Genomic DNA, 18795 nt, shown 5'->3' on the forward strand with positions numbered 1-18795 from the left:
TTTTTAGGTCGAAAGGGCTTATATAGGCGAAGAGACGGAGTCGGGGGGTGCCTGGGCCCCCCTCACAGTAGGCCGGCGTGGCCAGGCCTGGGGCCGCGCCGCCATGTTGTGTGGTGGCCCCCTGGCCCCTCTCCGACTCTCCTTCGGTGTTCTGGATGCTTCCGGGAAAAATAAGATGTTTGGCATTGATTTCGTCCAATTCCGAGAATATTGCCCGAACGGCCTTTCTGGAACCAAAAACAGCAGAAAACAGGAACTGGCACTGTGGCATCTTGTTAATAGGTTAGTTTCGAAAAATGCATGAAATCATCATAAAGTGCAAGCAAAACATGTAAGTATTGTCATAAAACAAGCATGGAACGTCAGAAATTATGGATATGTTGGAGACGTATCAGCAAGCAAGTGGGTGCCCAACCCACTAAAATATAAAATGAACCAATAATCAATAAATCTCCTAACACTATGGGCTTGATAAATCATGAACTTAGCTTGTTCAAATAAAGGAGAAGATGAACTTTATTATTCTCCCTCTATGGAAGCCGCTCTTGAAGCCATTAAACATGAAAGCATGATAGATCATTTGATGCCATTCGTTGATATAGACATACATACCTCTCAAAATACATTTTCAACACCTCTATTTTATCAAAATAAAAGCTCTAGCACATGAGTAATCCTGCTTCCCTCTGCGTAGGGTCTTTCTTTTACTTTTATGTTGAGTCTTCATCTTCTAACTTTATGCACCAATTAAGAGAGCATAGTTGTCATTATGAGTATAATGTGCATAGTCCCAAAAACTATTATTGATTGATTCATGATTATGTTAACTCTTGTTCTCAAATTATTTGTATGTAGTCACCCTTTGAACTTTAAAGGTGTCCTATACATTTATGTTTTGCTATTCCATGAAGGACAAGCTGAATACCACTTTGCTATGTTTTCTCTATTCTAAAAAAAAATAGTTGCTTTCAGTGCACTATTATTCATGATCTTTTGTTTGAGTTACTTCTCATGTTGTAGCATAGTTGCTAAGTTCTATTGTTAGAATTATATATATCATGTCTATGTTTAGAGTAATTTAATCTCAGCTCACAATGCTTTTACAATACCTTGATCAAGATTGTGTTGGCTGCATGTCACCTCGAAAATTACTTTTGTTATCACTTACCTACTCGAGGACGAGCAGGAGTTAAGCTTGGGGATGTTGATCATACGTTGCAAACGTATCTATAATTTTTGATGATCCATGCTTGTTTTACATCAATTTCTATATGTTTTGTTTACACTTAGTGATATTTTTATGTATTTTCTGGAACTAACTTATTAACAAGATGCCACAGTGTGAGTTCCTATTTTCTGCTGTTTTTGTATTTCCGAAAAGTTGTACATGAAATATTCTCGGAATTGGACGAAACGAAAGCCGAATTTCCTATTTTACTGTCACGAAGACGGAGTCCAGAGGGCAGACAGAGAAGAGCTAGGAGGTGGCCACACCAACCCTAGGCGCGACGCACCCCCTCGTCGTGCCTAGGTATGGTGTGGGCTCCTCGGGCGCCCACCGACCTCGCCCTTCCGCCTATATATTCATCTGTTCGGGAAAACCCTAAGAAGTCGTTTGGTATCTATCATTTGGGCCTGGAATCCTGGAATTCATTTTGGAATTCCATAGGTGGGCTGTTTGGTTATCACATAATTGGGCCGTCATTTCATTTAGGAAATCCAGCAAAATGACACCATGGGTAAACACGATTCTGAGCTGAGACCTGTCATTTGCATTTCCCTATGGAAGCTATTTACAAATTTAATATTGAATTATGCTGTCATTTGCAATCCCTGTGGCAACCAAACAATTATCCATTTCTGAAATTACAATGTAAATGAAATGAATACATGTATTCATTTCAAAATGCTACAAATCAAATGAAAGCCTGGCTTCCAAACGACTCCTAAATACCCAAGCCTCCATCCACGAAAAGTTCAGTCGCTACCGCCATCGTCGACCCTAGCTCGGGAGGGTTCTGAAGTTCTTCTCGGCACCCTGCCAGAGAGGGGGATCATCATCGGAGGCCTCTACATCGCCATACCCGCCTCTGAAGTGATGCGTAAGTAGTTCATCTCTGGACTACGGGTCCATAGCAGTAGCTAGATGATTGTCTTCTCCTCATTATGCTTCATGTTTAGATCTTGTGAGCTGCTTATCATGATCAAGATTATATTTATGTAATGCTACATGTTGTCTTTTCTGGGATCCGATGAATATTGAATACTATGATTGAGTTGATTATATACTTGTTTATATGTTATCTGTGATCTTGCGTGCTCTCCGTTGCTAGTAGATGTTTTGGCCAAGTATGTGCTTGTGACTCCAAGAGGAAGTATTTATGCTCGATAGTGGGTTTATGCCTCTAGTAATCTGGGAGAGTGACAATAACTTATAAGGTTGTAGATGTGTTGTTGCTACTAGGGAGAAAACAACAATGTTTTATCCAAGAATAATTTTATTGTTTACTTTACACACTTTACTTAATACAATAATCTGTTGCTTACAACTTAATACTGGAAGGGGTGCGGATGCTAACCTGAAGGTAGATTATTAGTCATAGATACAGTTGGATTATGGTCTATTAATCTTGTTGTAATACCCAAATGAATCTCATAGTAATCATCTTGTCATGTATATTCTTTATTCTGTCAATTGCCCAGCTGTAATTTATTTTCCCAGCATGTTATTATGGAGAGATATACCTCTAGTGAACTGTGAAGCCCGATCATTTCTTTTACAGTGCAAATACATGTTCTCTTTGTTGCCAACTCCCACGGTAACTGCAAGCACTGTTCTCTTTATTTCACTGCAAACAAGCATCTCTTTCCACACTGTACGTTTAATCCTTTATTTTCAGTAAAACCATTGAGATTGACAATCTCGCTATAAGTTGGGGCAAAATATTTTGGTTGTGTTGTGTGTAGGTTCCACGTTGTTGCCGACACAGGTAGTGCGCCCTGCCAAAGTCAGCCAGCAACACCTTCAGAAGTGATTTGTTTTTCCTACTGGTCGATTAAATCTTGGTTTCTTAGTGAGGGAAAACTGATGTTGTGCTCATCGTACCTTTCTCTTGGGGTTTCCCAACTGCGTGCTCTGCACAACATCAGCTACCATCGCTATCCATAACCGAAGTCAGGACAATGCTTTATCGGAGCATCTCCTTGCCGTCAAGCTTCCAAGGGAAATGGTCTTGTAGATCCTTCCAAATCATGTATCTGTCACTTGCAGCCAAAGACCGCACGACCACCTCATCTCATGACTACTGCCAATCCAACCAGGGGCAAAACCACTGTTGCTTGGGTCTCCTTGCTATGCCTAGGACACACATGCGCAATATCCCTAATGCACGGCGCACACGTGCTAAATAGCCTTATGCACCACTGCATACATTAAAAATGGACATGGGATCCCTAGATATGCCTCGCCCGAACCGCCGCCGCTGAGGCCTTGCCAACGATGAGACTCCACATAGGAGAAGTGTTGTAAGGTCCCCAGATACAACCATTCAGAATCCCCTGTGTTGAGTACGCACTACCTCAGATTTTACTAGTGCACGGATCTTATACGTGTAATAGAAGAATCAGTGGAACTACAAGTTGATAAAAATAGAGTAGCATTTGCCTTATGACAAAGATTTACGAACTCTTCAGATTGGCAGGAAAAAACTTGGATAAACTCCAATAGATTGGCCTTCATTAGCCGCACAGGTTGCTGACCAAGCACGCACAATCACTGTAATTAATTAATTATAGCAGAGCACATGACGAACTCTGCAGTTACCCAAGAATAGGTAGGGATGAAATGTATCAAGTGAAAGACTTGTAAGGTCCAATTTGCATAAAGCGAACAAGTAGTTGCAATCTATACCTAATAATAAAGGAGCTAAGGTTTCTGCCAAAAAGTTTCGTCAACGCTTTTTTTTGGGACCGTTTTGCCCTCCCACCAATCCACATAATACAACACCTGCCATGCCATACCGGTTCGTTTATTCTTTTTCTCACAGTTTGTTATTTTTCTTCTCCCACCCTGGCCGAACGAATGGCTCCATCGCTCCACCACCAACGCTGAAGCTGCGCAGGACCACAGAGCTCACGCCGCGCCGAGACTAGCAGGGGCAGCTCTCCACTAGGCCAGATACGACTGAGCCACCGTCGGAGACCAAATAGTTGTTTCTCCGCGTCCTCCAAGCCGATCCCAGGCCCCACTATGCGGTCGGTGCGGCAGGTGCGAGATCTCGATCTGGCCGTGGCGACAGGCTAGGCGGCAGGAGCGTCGTCGGGTAGGCTCCGCGTTGTTTGTTGATGAAGACATACATCACGTCGCGAGATGGGTACAACAGGTACTGCCTTCTCCGACCGGTGAAGCTCGAGCAGGAGCCGATTTGCCTCACCAGTTAATTTTTCTGATATTATTGTCCTCTTGCATGTCCGCGGCAAGTGTTGAGGCTGTGCCGATTGCAGTTATTTCGGAAGAAGTGACTACCGAGCTGGTCGTGTTCGGCTTGAATTATACTCCATAGATCCTTTTTGTCAGTTCCCAGCTGATAAAGTTGCGTGATTGTACTGGCTCTTTTTCTGAATTCATTCCGCGAGCACACGAGCACATCAGAGCTGTCTTCATCTGTAATCGGCTGATCAAACATTTTTTTTGTGTGTGCAATTGGTAATCTGCCTAACTAATTTGGGCTTCCCATATAATAGGAGTTGGTCCGGCCCATCTCCTTTTGCAGGCTAGGTGCTGTACTCTAAATTTAACAACACGATAAAACAAAGATGATGAGCTTATTATAATTGCTAGAATAGTTCCACCTCGCTCTCCTATAGGGGCTTTGGCTGCTTCATATACTCGCAAACCAACTGGATTATCAGCAAGGTAGAAAAGTTCTGATGAATGATGATCAGGAAGCATTGCATATGCTGATGCTGGACTCTAAATTATATACGGTGGTTGGTTTGCCTAATTAATGGACTTGTGAAGAAATTAAACGCATACAGGGTGTAATTGAAAGGAGAGTAGTTAGAGCATGCAATAAGTGTGGGACGGCATCTCTGAAAGAAGAGAGACGGGGACGAGGGCCAAACCCATGAGAGGGGCGCAGGCGAGGTCCGGCACGCGGCCCCGCCCCTATACCCCATCCAGCTCCCTCTGCCGAGGAATAGAATGGGCCCGGCTCCGCCTGAGACCCTGGCGTGCCCCCGTCCCCCATGGTCGCCCATAAATAATCATTGCTGCAGCCCCGTTCGATGCGCCACAAGCCACAAATGCGCTTCCCAGGCGCCGCCAAACTAGCATGCGTCCCGAGCTCTCTTTTTTCGTTGGAGTATCGTGAATTTCCTTGCACATATGCACTAATTGTCGTGATTGGTCCGCATCGTGAATTTCCCTGATTTTCTCTAATCTCTATCTATTTTAATGGTGTGCGAGTTACTGGAAGAGATAATGGAGCAGATTAGCATGCACAGGTGGTTTCCCAAATGCTATGTCTGCGAAAGAGGAAGAACTGACAGAAATAGATTCATCATGTACTCATTAATAAAGGAATAGCAAATTTAAAATATATTTAGAAGTAGTTGATTTAAAAGCAAAAAAATAATATTCAGCATAAGACCAGGGTTACAAAGGTCAATCAATTTTAAGCAAAAAAATAAATAGTGACCTGGATTTTAAAAAGGGTGTTGAGCGACAAGTCGGCAGAGATACAATGTAGAGATGGAGCATGAAACAATTTTAAGTTACATAAAGGTGGTGTACAAACTCCAGAATAAATAAAAGTGTGCGGTGCCACAAGTGGGGGAAGCGAGGGGCCCGTAAGCTCATCTTCTTGAGATTAACAATACTCATCAAGAATAGAAAAAAAATACGACCACCTTCGTACAGGTTGGTATTGAGGAGAAAACAATACTCATCACGAATAGAAAAAATATAACCACCTTCATACAGGGTGGCATTGAGGAGAAGTAATTAGTTATATAGAACATTTGAATTTCACTTTATCCCGGTGCAACGCACGGGCACTTTCGCTAGTATATAAGAAAATTACAACAACGTGACAACTTTCGTAACCCAAATATGACAGTAAACCCAAACCACATGAATAGAAAGTAACAGTAAAACTATAACATTCGAACAGTTAAACAATGATATGATTTTTTGTATATAAGAAAAGATCACAATTAAAGCTTGAGTCATTCATGACCACGAACACGACTAATTGGTTAGTTTATAAACTCTACAGAAGTTATTCTAGTGATCACATCAAGTTGTGACTCTCGAGTTTGCACATTGACGCTCAAACAAGTTACAACACTAACAGTTCCTAGTGACGACCATGAGCTAGGCTTCACCAATCATTTTAGTCCAACGGAAGGAAGCTTCTTTTGGTTGCTTCTATCTATCCATCTGATTATCTCTATCTGACTAACCCAAAAAGGATATTACGGCTTGCGGAGTATGCCAATAGTACTTCCTTAGATGCTACTGTTATCGTAATATAAACATGCATGTATCATAATTAAAATGTAGACCAAGTGAGTTCTTTTCTCTTTCCACTTGACTACTTCCGTCCGTGTCTGGTTTAACAAATTTAATGAACTGGAGAAGTGATACGACCCACTGTACTTTCCGAAGTTGATTAAAAGAGAACTAGACCATCCCCCAGATTGGAAGTCTGGTAAATGAACAAACAAAAATTAAATTAAACCTGAAGTTGATTAGACACGGTAAACTGAACCCATCTAAGCATGGCTAAGCAAACTCCAAAAAGGCTCCACCAAGGTTTTGGTAAGGGACGTTAGTATTTGAATAACGACTCGTATATGTGAATAATAAATGGCAACAGGCTTAATTACTACCCAATTAATAAAATGAATGTGCATGCATGTTTGTTAAAATTTCTCAAACAGAATTTTGTAGAATTCTCTTTGTCCTCCACGAGAGATGTGCCAAACCTTGGTAGTCCACACGAACTCTAACACACACAAAGCTTCCCACCTTGTAATTCTGTCTCCACCTTATCAAAACTACTCCCTTGACATTTTCCCATGTTAATATTATAAGCATGGATAACTGGAACCTCTCCTCCCACGCTCCCGCGACCCTGCCGCCGCCCGCTCCGCCGGTCGCGTTGACCACCAATCCCACCACCGCACAGCCCCAGCTTACCCTCCCACGCTCCGGTGGGCTTCCCCCACCACCTGCGCATCTGCCGCGCGGTTTTCAACCGTTGCTTTTCCCCGCAGCCGCAGATCCGGCTTCTGCAGATCTCGATCTGCTTGGCCCTACGCCGCCGGCGCTTCACGCGGCGGACGTGGAGGATGGAGAGTTCGTGCCGGAGACTCCTCCTGAGCTGCTCCGTCGGGAAGGCTCGCGGGGCCAGGCGGGCCCCGCAACTACTCGCTTCATTCAAGCTGGTGGGTGGCCGGCGCTCAGGGCCGCCATTAACTCCGCATCTGTTCCTGCAGGTCTTGGCTCCTCTTCATTGCGCGCAGGGCTCGAGGGCCGCGGCCGCGCACGCCATCGTCAAGATGATGGGGGGATGTCAAATCCGCCGCGCCGGCCGGCTTTGCATTCAAGGGGAGGGGCATTCATGGCCGGCCAGCGACCTCCTCCACCTGCCTGGCTTCTTGGCAGGTGCTTCCACTGCCTATACAAGGGGCGCCTTGGCCACCGAGCAAGCGAGTGCAGAGAACCAGTCAAGTGCCGGCGCTGCTTCCGCTCTGGTCACCGCGCCCTTGGCTGTCGCCACCCCTGGGAACCCACACCTCCTCCGACCACCGCCTCTCCCGCACCAGCTCGACGCGCCTCCAACTCCCTGCTCGCTCGCCCTGCCGTGGGTGGGCAAGCCTCTGTTCCGCGTGGCCTGGCTCAGGCGCGCCAAGTCAGGGACAACGACCGGGCTTCTACATCGACTCAAGCCCCTGCTGCGACCATGCCGCGCGTCGACGACATCGCTAGGCCGGCCGAGGATTTCGTGGTCATCCACGCGTCGCCGGAGATGAACGCGGAGGCGGCGCTGCTGCTCTCCACTGCGGCCTATGCGCGGTTCAACCGCGAGCCGGCACGCGACGCCAAGGCCATCCTCAAGCGCGCCATCTGCTCCACCTTCGCCGCGCTGGATGAGGCCGTCATCATCACCGAGCACTTCCCCGAGCCGTACCTCGTTCGCTTCATCTTCCCGCACCACCGTGCTGCTGCCGTCGCCCGCCACTCCTTCCCCTTCGAAGGCCACACCATCCAGATCAGGCCTTGGAGGCTGGAGGACAATGCTGACCAAGTGGAGCTCCGCCAGCATGTCCGGCTCTGCGTCGAGAACGTGCCGATGTATCTGTGGAACGACGCCGTCGCGGTTCAGCAGGCCATTGGGAGGGCCTGCTCCCTCGACTACGTGGAGGACGCCTGCAAGACCAAGGCCTACACCAAGGCTCTTTGCCTGTGGGCTTGGGTTGGTCACCCGGGCCTGGTGCCGCGGGTGCGCTGGGTCACGCTGCCGGGGCCGACCAGCGGCACGCCGGAGAGAGGACGACGTGGGCTGCAGCGGCGCTGTATCGTCCACCTGGACATCGTCGAGGACCTGACCACGGAAGAGACGCCCATGCCAGGGAAGTTCTCATGGCGCTGGGGAGTTGTGGATGGTGAGCGCAGCATGCGCGACAGGAGCGAGCGGCTCCTCGAAGGGAATGACTCCAATGGGCGTGGCCGCCGCGACGACGACGACGACACTCAAGGCAGGCGCGGTCGGGATGCCCCTCGTGGCTGGGGGCAGGCGATCAGGCGCAGCCTCTCGCGCGGCGCTGGCTCCAGGGCGCGGGACGCTGATCAGGAGGGTCAGCGCCACCGTGATCGATCGCACCACCGCGACGAGGGGAGGCGCAGGTGCGCTGCTGAGGCCTCCCAAGCTGCTGCCGATGCTTCAGGTCTGCTCGCTGGTGCCTGCCAGCAGAGCCTGGTCGCCGCGCCTAGCCTCGCCCTTGCCGTGGTGACCACCACGCCCTCCCTCCCTACTGAAGACCGGAGCAGCCCTACACCTGCCTCGCCTGAGCTTGGGTTGCCCAGGGATTGGGGCTACGGTAACACCTCTGGGGACGTGCTTGACACCGTTCTTGGCTCTGGGCCTCGAAGGATCGGTAGGGCCTGGCGGCGGTCGACCTCACCACGCGCGGTTAGGCGCAGGTCCAGGGCAGCTCTCACTCCACCGACCTCGCCGGACCCACCTGCTTCACCAACCTCGGTCCTCCCCTCTTCCCCAACAACTGGCAGCTGCGAGCACACGCTGCTGCTGCCTTCTGCTCAGCCGGGACAGCAGGTCATCCTCCTCTCGCCGCGTCTGGCGAACACGGACGTCGACAGCTCCGCTTTGGCCCTGCTGGCGCCGAGCTCGCTGATGGATGCTTCACCCGCGTCAAGGCCGCCAGGCTTCGAGGCCTCTCCTGAACCTCGCACGCCGCCACTCATCGTCGATGGCTCACCGGCGCGCACACCGGAGGCGGTCACCAGGGCGCCAAGTCTGCAGGCGGCAGTGCTGGACATCTCCGATGTCAGGGCTCCTCTGGCGCCCCTGTTTGCGCCTGCCCAGGCCCCAATTCTGTCGCCGCCCATGTCCTCGCCACCTGTGCGCCCGGTGCCGCGCAGGATGACGCTCGCTGGCACCGACATCACCAGATCGGTAGGCTTCTCCCTGAGAAAGAAGGGCGCAACAAACAATCGCAACAAGATGGCTGCCCCGGTGGAAAAGAGGGCCCAGGCCATGGTCTGTAAGGGCCTGGGGATAATCAAGGATGGCGAGGAGGTCACGGAGTGGGCGTTGGCTCAATTCGCTAGCCGTTTTCAGGGCAGAATCCATGAAGACGTCCTCAGCGCCATGCTTGCGCTCTTCAAGGTGGGCACGGACGAAGATCTGGCCAACGACGACGCCCTCATCGCTCATGGCGGAGCGAACGCCCTGGACCTCGACAGGCAGGTCGATGTTTCAGCTGCGCCTGAAGCATGATGCTGTTCGTTTGTTGCTGTAGGGCTTCTAAGTTCCCATGTTAAGCTCGTCTGTCTTTTTTCGGTTTCGGTTTAGCTGCTGCTGTACAACGCCTGGGATCGGCTGCTTGTTTGGGGCAATTTCATTGCCCTGCCGTCCATCTCAGTTTTCTCTTAGGGGCATTTGTAATGGTTGTATGGGCATATGTAATGGATGTACTGTTCCTGCAAGTCTCACGCTGTGTGTTCTCGACCGCTGCAGTGCGCTTCTCCCTCCTTTGTATCTTCCTGGGTCACCTCATTCCCCATGTTAGAACAATGCTGCAATATTCTGGGTTGGAACACCCGAGGGCTCAATGACCAAGACCGCAAAGATACTGTGCATGAGACCATCGCCAACTCTTCTTGCCACATTGCATGCTTGCAAGAAACGAAGCTGCACTCCATCTCGGCTTTCGACGCCACTTACATTGGCGGCTACCGGCTAAAAAGTTTCGCCTTCAAGCCGGCGGATGGTACTAGAGGGGGAATCCTTCTCCTTTGGGATGACTCTTTGATTGAGATAAAAAATGTCGTCATCTCCGAGTTCTCCTTGTCCGCGGATGTCTCTTTGATTAATGCCTCGCAAAATGGTTCCTTCAAGCTCACCACCGTCTATGGACCGACGGCTCGTGCACTTAAGGACCAATTCTTCGCCGAGCTCGTCGCTCTCAAGCCTACCCCCGGGGTCCGTTGGCTAGTCCTTGGGGACTTCAACCAAATTAGAAGAGCTCGTGACAAGAACAAAGGGAATGTCGATAGGAGCCGTTTGGTGCGTTTTCGTGACGCGCTCCAAACTTGTGAGCTTACGGAGGTCCATCTTCAAAACCGACGCTTCACTTGGTCAAATGAAAGAGCGAGCCCCACGCTATGTAAACTCGATGCTTTCTATTGTAACGCGGAATGGGACCTTCGCTTCGGGACTCACGTCCTCTATGCGCTTTCCTCCTCGCTCCCGGACCATTGCCCACTACTCCTTGCGGATGCTAGTGGACCGAAAAGGACAAAGTCTTTTCGTTTTGAGAATTTTTGGCTCAAGCTTCCGGGATTCGATGACATTGTTAAAGAAGCTTGGACGAGAACAACAACTCACACCGAACCGTGTCAAATCCTTTTTCACAAGTTGAAAGAAACCGGAAAATGTCTCCACAAGTGGGGGAAGAGGCTTTATTCTAACACAAAGGTCATGTTGCATGCGGCTCTTCTTGTCATTCTCCAACTTGATATGGCCCAAGATCATCGACAACTCTTTCCGGAAGAGATTGATCTTCGCGCCAAGTTGAAAAGGAAGGTCATTGCGCTTGCCACCGTCGAAAGGGCTAGAAAAAAGCAATGTGCTCGCGTGGCAAACATTAAAGAGGGAGACGCCAACACCAAGTTTTTTCATTTACGGGTCAATGCTAGAAGAAGGAAAAACCACATACACCGACTCAAGATAAACAATGGGTGGGTGACGGAGCACGCCAACAAGGAAAAAGTTGTCTACGATCATTTCAAGTCCATCGCGGGTAGGGGGGAACCGAGCACCCATGACTTCAATTGGGATGAGCTTAACTTCACCTCTCCGGATCTTCACTCTATTGGGGAAAATTTCACCGAGGAGGAGGTCAAGGAGGCCATCAAGCAAATGCCCGGTGACAAGGCCCCGGGGCCGGATGGCTTCACCGCCAACTTCTTCAAGAGATGTTGGAGCACCATTCGTGTGGATGTGATGAACGTCATTCATCTTTTTGGGAACTTACACGCCCAAAATTTTCATTGGCTAAACTCCGCAAACATAGCTCTACTTCCGAAGAAAGAGGGAGCCGAGGAGATTACCGACTATCGACCCATTAGCTTGATCCATGCCATTGCTAAAATCATCTCCAAAGTCATGGCAAACCGTTTGGGACCTTTGATGGATGAGCTTGTTTCCAATGCTCAAAGTGCCTTCATCAAGAAAAGAAGCATCCATGACAACTTTCTCTATGTCAAAAACCTCGCCACAAAGCTCCACAAAAACAAGACCCCGGCCCTCCTCTTCAAGCTCGACATTCGGAAAGCTTTTGACTCCATCCGGTGGGGGTACCTTATTGATCTTCTTGCTAAAAGGGGCTTCCCGGTTCGCTTCCGGAATTGGGTTGTTGCTCTTCTCAACACCGCCACCTCTAGAGTTCTTCTTAATGGGGTGGCCGGCCCTCCTTTTAGGCTTGGCCGCGGGCTTAGGCAAGGCGACCCCCTCTCGCCACTTCTTTTTGTTCTCGCCATCGACACCTTAGCCCAAATTTTGGAGAAAGCTACTACCCATGACATTCTTCACAAACTAAGGGGTAGAGGCCAAATCCTTCGCACTTCACTATATGCGGATGATGCGGCCATCTTTGTTGCGCCTTTAAAAGAAGATGTCCAAAATCTTGCCCACATCCTCTACGACTTCGGGAAGGTCACCGGTCTTTGTACAAACTTCCACAAAAGCTCCGTTGTTCCTATACGTTGTGGTGATCTCAACCTTGATGACATCCTTCTTGACATTCCGGCCAAGAGAGAGTCCTTCCCCTTGAGATACCTTGGGTTGCCTCTTACGGTAAAATGCCTTAGGAGAAAGGATATCCAACACCTCGAGGATAAGTGCGCCGGCAAATTACCTACTTGGAATGGAAAGTACATTTCCATGGCCGGTCGTTCCGCTTTGATCAAGTCCGTCATCGCCTCCCAAGCCATCTACCACTTAACACCTCTATCCATCCCGAAGGAAACTATCTCCTTCATCAATAAGATTGAAAGGGCCTTCCTATGGTCGGCCAAAGAGCACACTACGGGTGCAAAATGCAAAGTTAATTGGGAGATCGTTTGTCGCCCTAAAAAGTTTGGTGGCCTTGACATCCTCCATACCGGAAAATTTGCTACGGCTCTACGTCTTCGGTGGCCTTGGTTGGAATGGAAAGACCCAACCAAAATTTGGATTGGCTCCGGTAACCCATGCTCCGACCAAGATATGGAGCTCTTCTACGCCGCCACCACAATCACGGTTGGGAATGGATCCAAAACACCGTTTTGGTTCGCCCCTTGGCTTGAAGGAAAAAAGCCAATTGAGGTCGCACCGCTTATCTTCGCCTCTTCAAAAAGGAAAAATTGGAAGGTGGCACAAGCTCTTCTTGACAATGCTTGGGTGAACAAAATTGCTATTGGGGAAGACTTCTCTTTGGAGCATCTTACTCAATTCGTTGAGCTTTGGACCCTCATACAAAATTTCAACCTCAATGAAAATGTTGATGACGACATCTCTTGGAAGCTCACCGAGAGTGGACACTACACCACCAAGTCCGCCTACAACTTACAATTCTTGGGCCTCACCTATTCAAGTTTATACAAGTCTATGTGGAAGATGTGGGCACCTCCAAAGATCAAGTTGTTCATTTGGCTTGTCTACCAAAATAGAATTTGGACCGCCGATCGTTTGGCCAAGCGGGGTTGGCCTAATTGTGGGGCTTGCCCTCTTTGCAACCAATGCCTTGAATCCGTCGACCATCTTCTTGTTCATTGCCGCGTCTCTCTACGCCTTTGGGACAAGGCCAAAGAGAGATTTGATATTCCCTCTATCAATACAAGCGCTTGGGCGGATCTAACCTTCACGGAATGGTGGACTTTGATATCTTCGGGCCAAAACCGAAAGGGGACAACTTCGCTTGCCATGCTCATTATTTGGGAGATTTGGAATGAGAGAAATGATAGGGTCTTCAAGAACAAGCGGGCCACATCGCAAATCATCTTTGAGAGGATCACTAAAGAGGCAAAGCTTTGGGTTTTAGCCGGTGCTAAGTTTTTGAGTCTTTTGATGCCGCGAGAGTAATTGTAATATTTTTTGAACCTTTTTACTTTCCTGTAAACTCCTTCTTAATCAATGAATGGGCAAAGCTTTTGCCCTCGTTCAAAAAAAAAACTCCCTTGACATTTTTGACTAGACACATTATTCAACGTTCTGGTAGATCACGAGGTGCATGTGGTGATTTATTGAATCCTAAGGGCGCCCACAATGCATCGTATCTTAAACTGTATCTTAGTGTAATTAATGCTTCGTTAGATACAGGTTTCCAGTGCATTGTATCTTGTTATTGTATCTAAACAACATCCCTTTAAATGAAATTCTTGATCAACAATATCACCAGAGCCTTGTGGCCTATCTGTGGCGCATGCTTGAAACACAAAGCCAGGTACTACTAGAATGGAATCGATACCGTGTTCCAGATTTTTTTTTTTTGAACAGGGATAGGCCCCGAAGGGCCTGGATACTGCATTAAACCAAGAACGGTGCGGAATAAATTACAAAAAGGACCTTGTTGAACAGAACTAATCTAGCTAGGTCCCTACATTTTACATTGCAGACCCTAAAAAGATAGGAGAAAACGCAATCGGGTCCACCCGCATCGTGGATCTTCTGCCTCGCGCAACGGCCGCCGCCACCAGCACCGGGGACTAGGCCACTTGGTGCAGTGGAGAGGATGAGCTCCGCCGCAAGACAAACACAGGGCCTCCGAAGGAGGTTGCAGATAACTTGACGCATTACCGGCGCCAAGTTCTGGAGTTGCTGCCTGCCAGCATCAATGGTCGGCAGCCAGACATGGGCCACCGAGGATGAACTCCAAGAACTAGCAGTACCACTCACTCCCCTGCCTTCTCCATCACAGCAGAACTCGTCGTCGAGCTTGCCCTTCTCCTCGCCTCCACGGCCGGCCAGAAGGGGAAACCACGACAGCAACCTCCAGGTGCAGAGAAGACAGCCGAACCGCTTATTGAAGAAGGCCTCGCCGACCCTGTAAAACACGCCCAGCCTCCACCTCGAAAGCTTGACGCAGAGCATCATCGACGACCGTCCGGTGCGGCGGAGAAGCACCAAAACGTCCAGCCTCCAAAAGACGAGAAAGACGGCCTTATTGCGAGAGATGCCAATCTCCAACTTCCTCCCAAGCCAGAGCTCCCGCCACCAGAGCAAGGCTGTGAGGAAGATGAAGCAGAGGATGCTCCAGATCCGGCCGATGGGATCCAGAGGCCTACTCTCAAACTCCACTAAGGGAAAACCTACAGCAAAACTAAGCCTAAAACTATAATCGGCGCCATCCCTTTGCCAACTCCAACCAGCCTCGCCGGCGGGAGCGGCTCCAGTCCGGCCCGGCAGGGCGGTGGAAGAGACTAGAAAAGGGAGATGTGGAGACGTGTTCCAAATTTGAAGTCTGCTATATGGAGTACGTACAAGCATCAAGCCCCAAATTATCAGATCGATCTCTTAACAAAGATTCAGTGATGAGTTGACGGTGGAGTCACAAGCAGCCCGGCATGGCAGCAAGTAGCATCGGCATGGGGCGAGGAGGCAGCGCCACTAGCACTGAACCATCCGCCACTTCCCCTGTCGTCTCTCCGGCCGATACATGAGGCTGTTAGGAATAAGCACTCCGATATGAAGACAACACGGTGTGCTCACGTGTACGAGTAGTATACGTATGTGTATGGCTCTAGGAGTTGTGCACCGAGTCGGTTAGCTAGTCTAGGTATTATATAATCTATGTAATAGCTAGGCTTGTAACAACACCGTGAGTTGAATCAATACAAGGAAAAACACCAAGGTGCGATATGCACCTGTGGCTAATCGCTTTTGTGTTGTGCGCGTGAGTAGTACTAGCTAGCAGATCACAAGATCGATCAAGCAGGAGCTTGGCTAGCTGGGTCGTACCTCACGGCGGAAGTACTGGCTATCGTACGTGCGTGACGTCTCGTCGGAAATCACTTCATCGTCAGTCGTCGGAAAGTACTCGACGGTAGGGGCTGTGTTTGGTATCAGATCGGCGAGAGTACTGCCGGGTCTGGGCCAACAATTGGTATCAGAGCCTCGTGGAGGATCTCCTAGTGACGGGAGGTCATGACGAAGGAAGTGGGCGAGTCTTCCGGCGCCGCGGTGCCGGTGTCGACGCAGTACCCGCAGTACATCCGCGACAACTACACGGTGTGGGCGACCACGATGATGTGGGCGCTTGAGTCCAACGAAGTCTGGGAGGCTGTCGATCCCGGCGGCGACGAGTTCATGAAGGGCGCGCCGAAGTACCGCAAGGACCGACAGGCACTCACGGCCATCTGCTCGGTGATGCCGATGGACGTGAAGCAGCACCTGATCTCGAAGAAATCTGCAAAGGAGGCGTGGGAGACGATCAAGACGCTAAATCTTGGTCACGAGCGCGTCCGCGAGGCGGCCCTACAAACCTTGCAGAAGAAGTACGAGAATCTGGAGATGGGAGAAGATGAGACGTTGGACGCCTTCGCTTCGAGGGTCGCTACATTGGTCAATGGGATTCGTGCGCTCGACGAGAAGCTCGAGGAGATCTCGATCGTAAGGCGTTTCCTACGCGCGGCGCTGCCGCGTTACTTGCCCGTTGTTTCGGCGATCGAGCAGTGCGTTGATCTCAAGACTCTCACGATGGATGATCTAGTTGGACGGTTCAAGGCTCATGATGAGCGGATGAAGATCACCTATGGTGATGTGGTACCGGAAGAGCATGTTATGCTTACCCGTGCCCAGTGGCAGGCGGTGGTCGCTAAAGAGAAGAAAGGCGACAAGGCATCAAGCAGGGGAAGTGATGAAGAAGTTTCTCGCCCAGCGAAAAAGTACATCGCAGGGGAGGACGAGGACGACGCTCCGCCAAGGAGGAAGTTTGACATAAAGAAAGTAAGATGTCATAACTGCGGCGAGCTCGGTCACTTCAAGGTTGATTGCCGGAAACCACCAAAGCCGAAGGGAAGGGCTCTCATTGCCCAGGAAGGAGATGATGGACCGATGATGCTGATGCTCGAAGTATGCGAGCAGAAGGACGAGGAGGAGCTACCTCCTCCATCACCGGCTACGGAGATTGTGACGGATCACGGTCTACCGTGTGTGGATCACGTGGGAAAGCTATGCGACGAAGGTGTCGTCGAGAAGCAATGGAACCCACGTGAAACCACGTTTGAGGCAAGTGAAGCTTTGGAGCTCGTTCATGGCGATATATGCGGTCCAATTTCACCCGCAACCCCGTCCGGTAATGAGTACTTCATGCTTGTGGTGGATGATCACAGCCAATACATGTGGATTGTGTTGCTGAAAAGTAAAGATCAAGGTCTACAAGCATTCAAGAAGATCAAGGAAGCTGGAGAGGTCAAGGCGAGGGCGAATAAGTCCCTACGCATAGATCGGGGTGGTGAATTGAAGCATAAGGTTGTGGCCATGGCACGGAGCATGATGGAGATCAAAGGCTTGCCAGGAAAGTTCTGGGGTGAGGCAGTCAACACGGCTGTCTACATGCTAAACAGGGCGCCAACTAGGAGTATGGTTGGTGGGACTCCGTACGAAGCATGGTATGGACGCAAGCCCTCAGTTGATCATCTTCGCACTTTCGGGTGTGTGGCGCATGTCAAGACGGTGTCCGGCCATAAGAGAAACTTGGCGGATCGGAGTACTCCAATGATCATGACTGGCTATGAAAAAGGCTCGAAAGCGTACCGTTTGTGCAATCCCTCGACGAACAAGATGGTTGTCACAAGCAACGTAGTCTTCGAGGAAGACTTATCATGGATTTGGGACTCTACGGAACCGGTACATGGCGATATTTTTACTGTTGTCTGTAACAGTAATTCTGAGCATGCAGATGATCGAGCTACAGGAACTTGTACGGAAGGAAACGCTACAGGTTCAGAAGCTTCATCGACTCCTACGACGGCGCCAAGTACAGGCGCCAAGTGGCCAGCGGCCAGTCCACGCGCGGACAGGAGCGCGTCCAACGCTTGGCCAGGAAGCGGGAGTAGTAGGAGGCCTCGGCCAGAAGGAGCCGCACACGGGAGCTCATCTAGCGGCCCATCTGGAGGTGGCATGTCAGGAAGCCTAGCGAGGGGAGGCCGGCCAGATGGACCTGGTGGCTCCAGCGCGGGAGAAAAAGGCCCAGGCGCGGGGTTTCCTGGCGCTGTGTTCTCCCCAGCAAGCAGGCGTGGAAGCTCAGCAGCATGGTGTTCACGTTGGGAACCAGGAGGCTTATTTCTTGGTGTCCACTTGCCCGACCAAGTAACAAGGCCGGATGGAGGTTCCACGTACGAACTAGAGAAAGGTTTAGGGGAGCACATCCCAGATTCTGCGACAGACGATAGGGATTCGTCTGGAGGTCTAGGAAGTGAAGAAGGGCTCACTAGCCCAGAAACAAGGCCGGATGAGGGCAGCCGTGTTGCTGTTTTGACCGGGCCAGAAGAAAAGAGGAGCCTATCTCAGGCTGCACCAGACGGGATGGAAGTTCACATCCTAGCAAGAAATAGGCAGACACGTTACATGTGTCTAGAGCTGATGGAACTAGCTGTGCATAAGCTAGCTTGTATGGGGGTACATTATAGCCAAAAGCATCGGCTAGAATCGCATCCATCAGGCAAGGAGCTAGGTGTCCATGTTCCTGTGAATCTCGGGGAGGAAGTACTTCGAGGAGATTACAAAAGTGAGTCGCGAAGAAGCGACGTGGGTCCTCAGCCAGCAAATGAAGGATCCGCAAGAGAAGAAACAAGTGCGACGTCGGGCGCAGAAGAGTACGTCGTCATGCCTTCTCCGACTGCACTGGAGACAAGACGACTACGACCGACGCGAGCACGCATACGACGCGTGTTGGACTACTATCCGAAGAAGGAAATTCGGACGGTGAATAATCCGGTGAAGATGAAACGCAAAAAGAAATGTTTGTTCATCAAGGAACCGGTGAAGACGGAAGATGCAGACA

The 18795-nt window shown here is 49.9% G+C and overlaps 1 protein-coding gene and 1 long non-coding RNA gene across 2 annotated transcripts; both read left to right on the forward strand.

The window, feature by feature from the left end:
* The first annotated feature begins 4055 nt into the window (after positions 1-4055).
* On the forward strand, positions 4056-4722 carry LOC127330137 (uncharacterized). The gene is made up of 2 exons (XR_007869138.1): positions 4056-4382; positions 4481-4722. It is a non-coding gene; the product is annotated as an uncharacterized lncRNA (long non-coding RNA).
* Positions 4723-15935: 11213 nt separating this feature from the next.
* On the forward strand, positions 15936-17848 carry LOC139835544 (uncharacterized). Its single transcript, XM_071825401.1, has 2 exons — positions 15936-17401; positions 17707-17848. The coding sequence occupies exons 1-2, from the start codon at positions 15936-15938 to the stop codon at positions 17846-17848; spliced, it is 1608 nt and encodes a 535-aa protein (XP_071681502.1).
* Positions 17849-18795: the final 947 nt, after the last annotated feature.

This window comes from Lolium perenne, chromosome 2 (assembly GCF_019359855.2).
Source record: "Lolium perenne isolate Kyuss_39 chromosome 2, Kyuss_2.0, whole genome shotgun sequence".
In the NCBI taxonomy this organism is placed as follows: domain Eukaryota; kingdom Viridiplantae; phylum Streptophyta; class Magnoliopsida; order Poales; family Poaceae; genus Lolium; species Lolium perenne.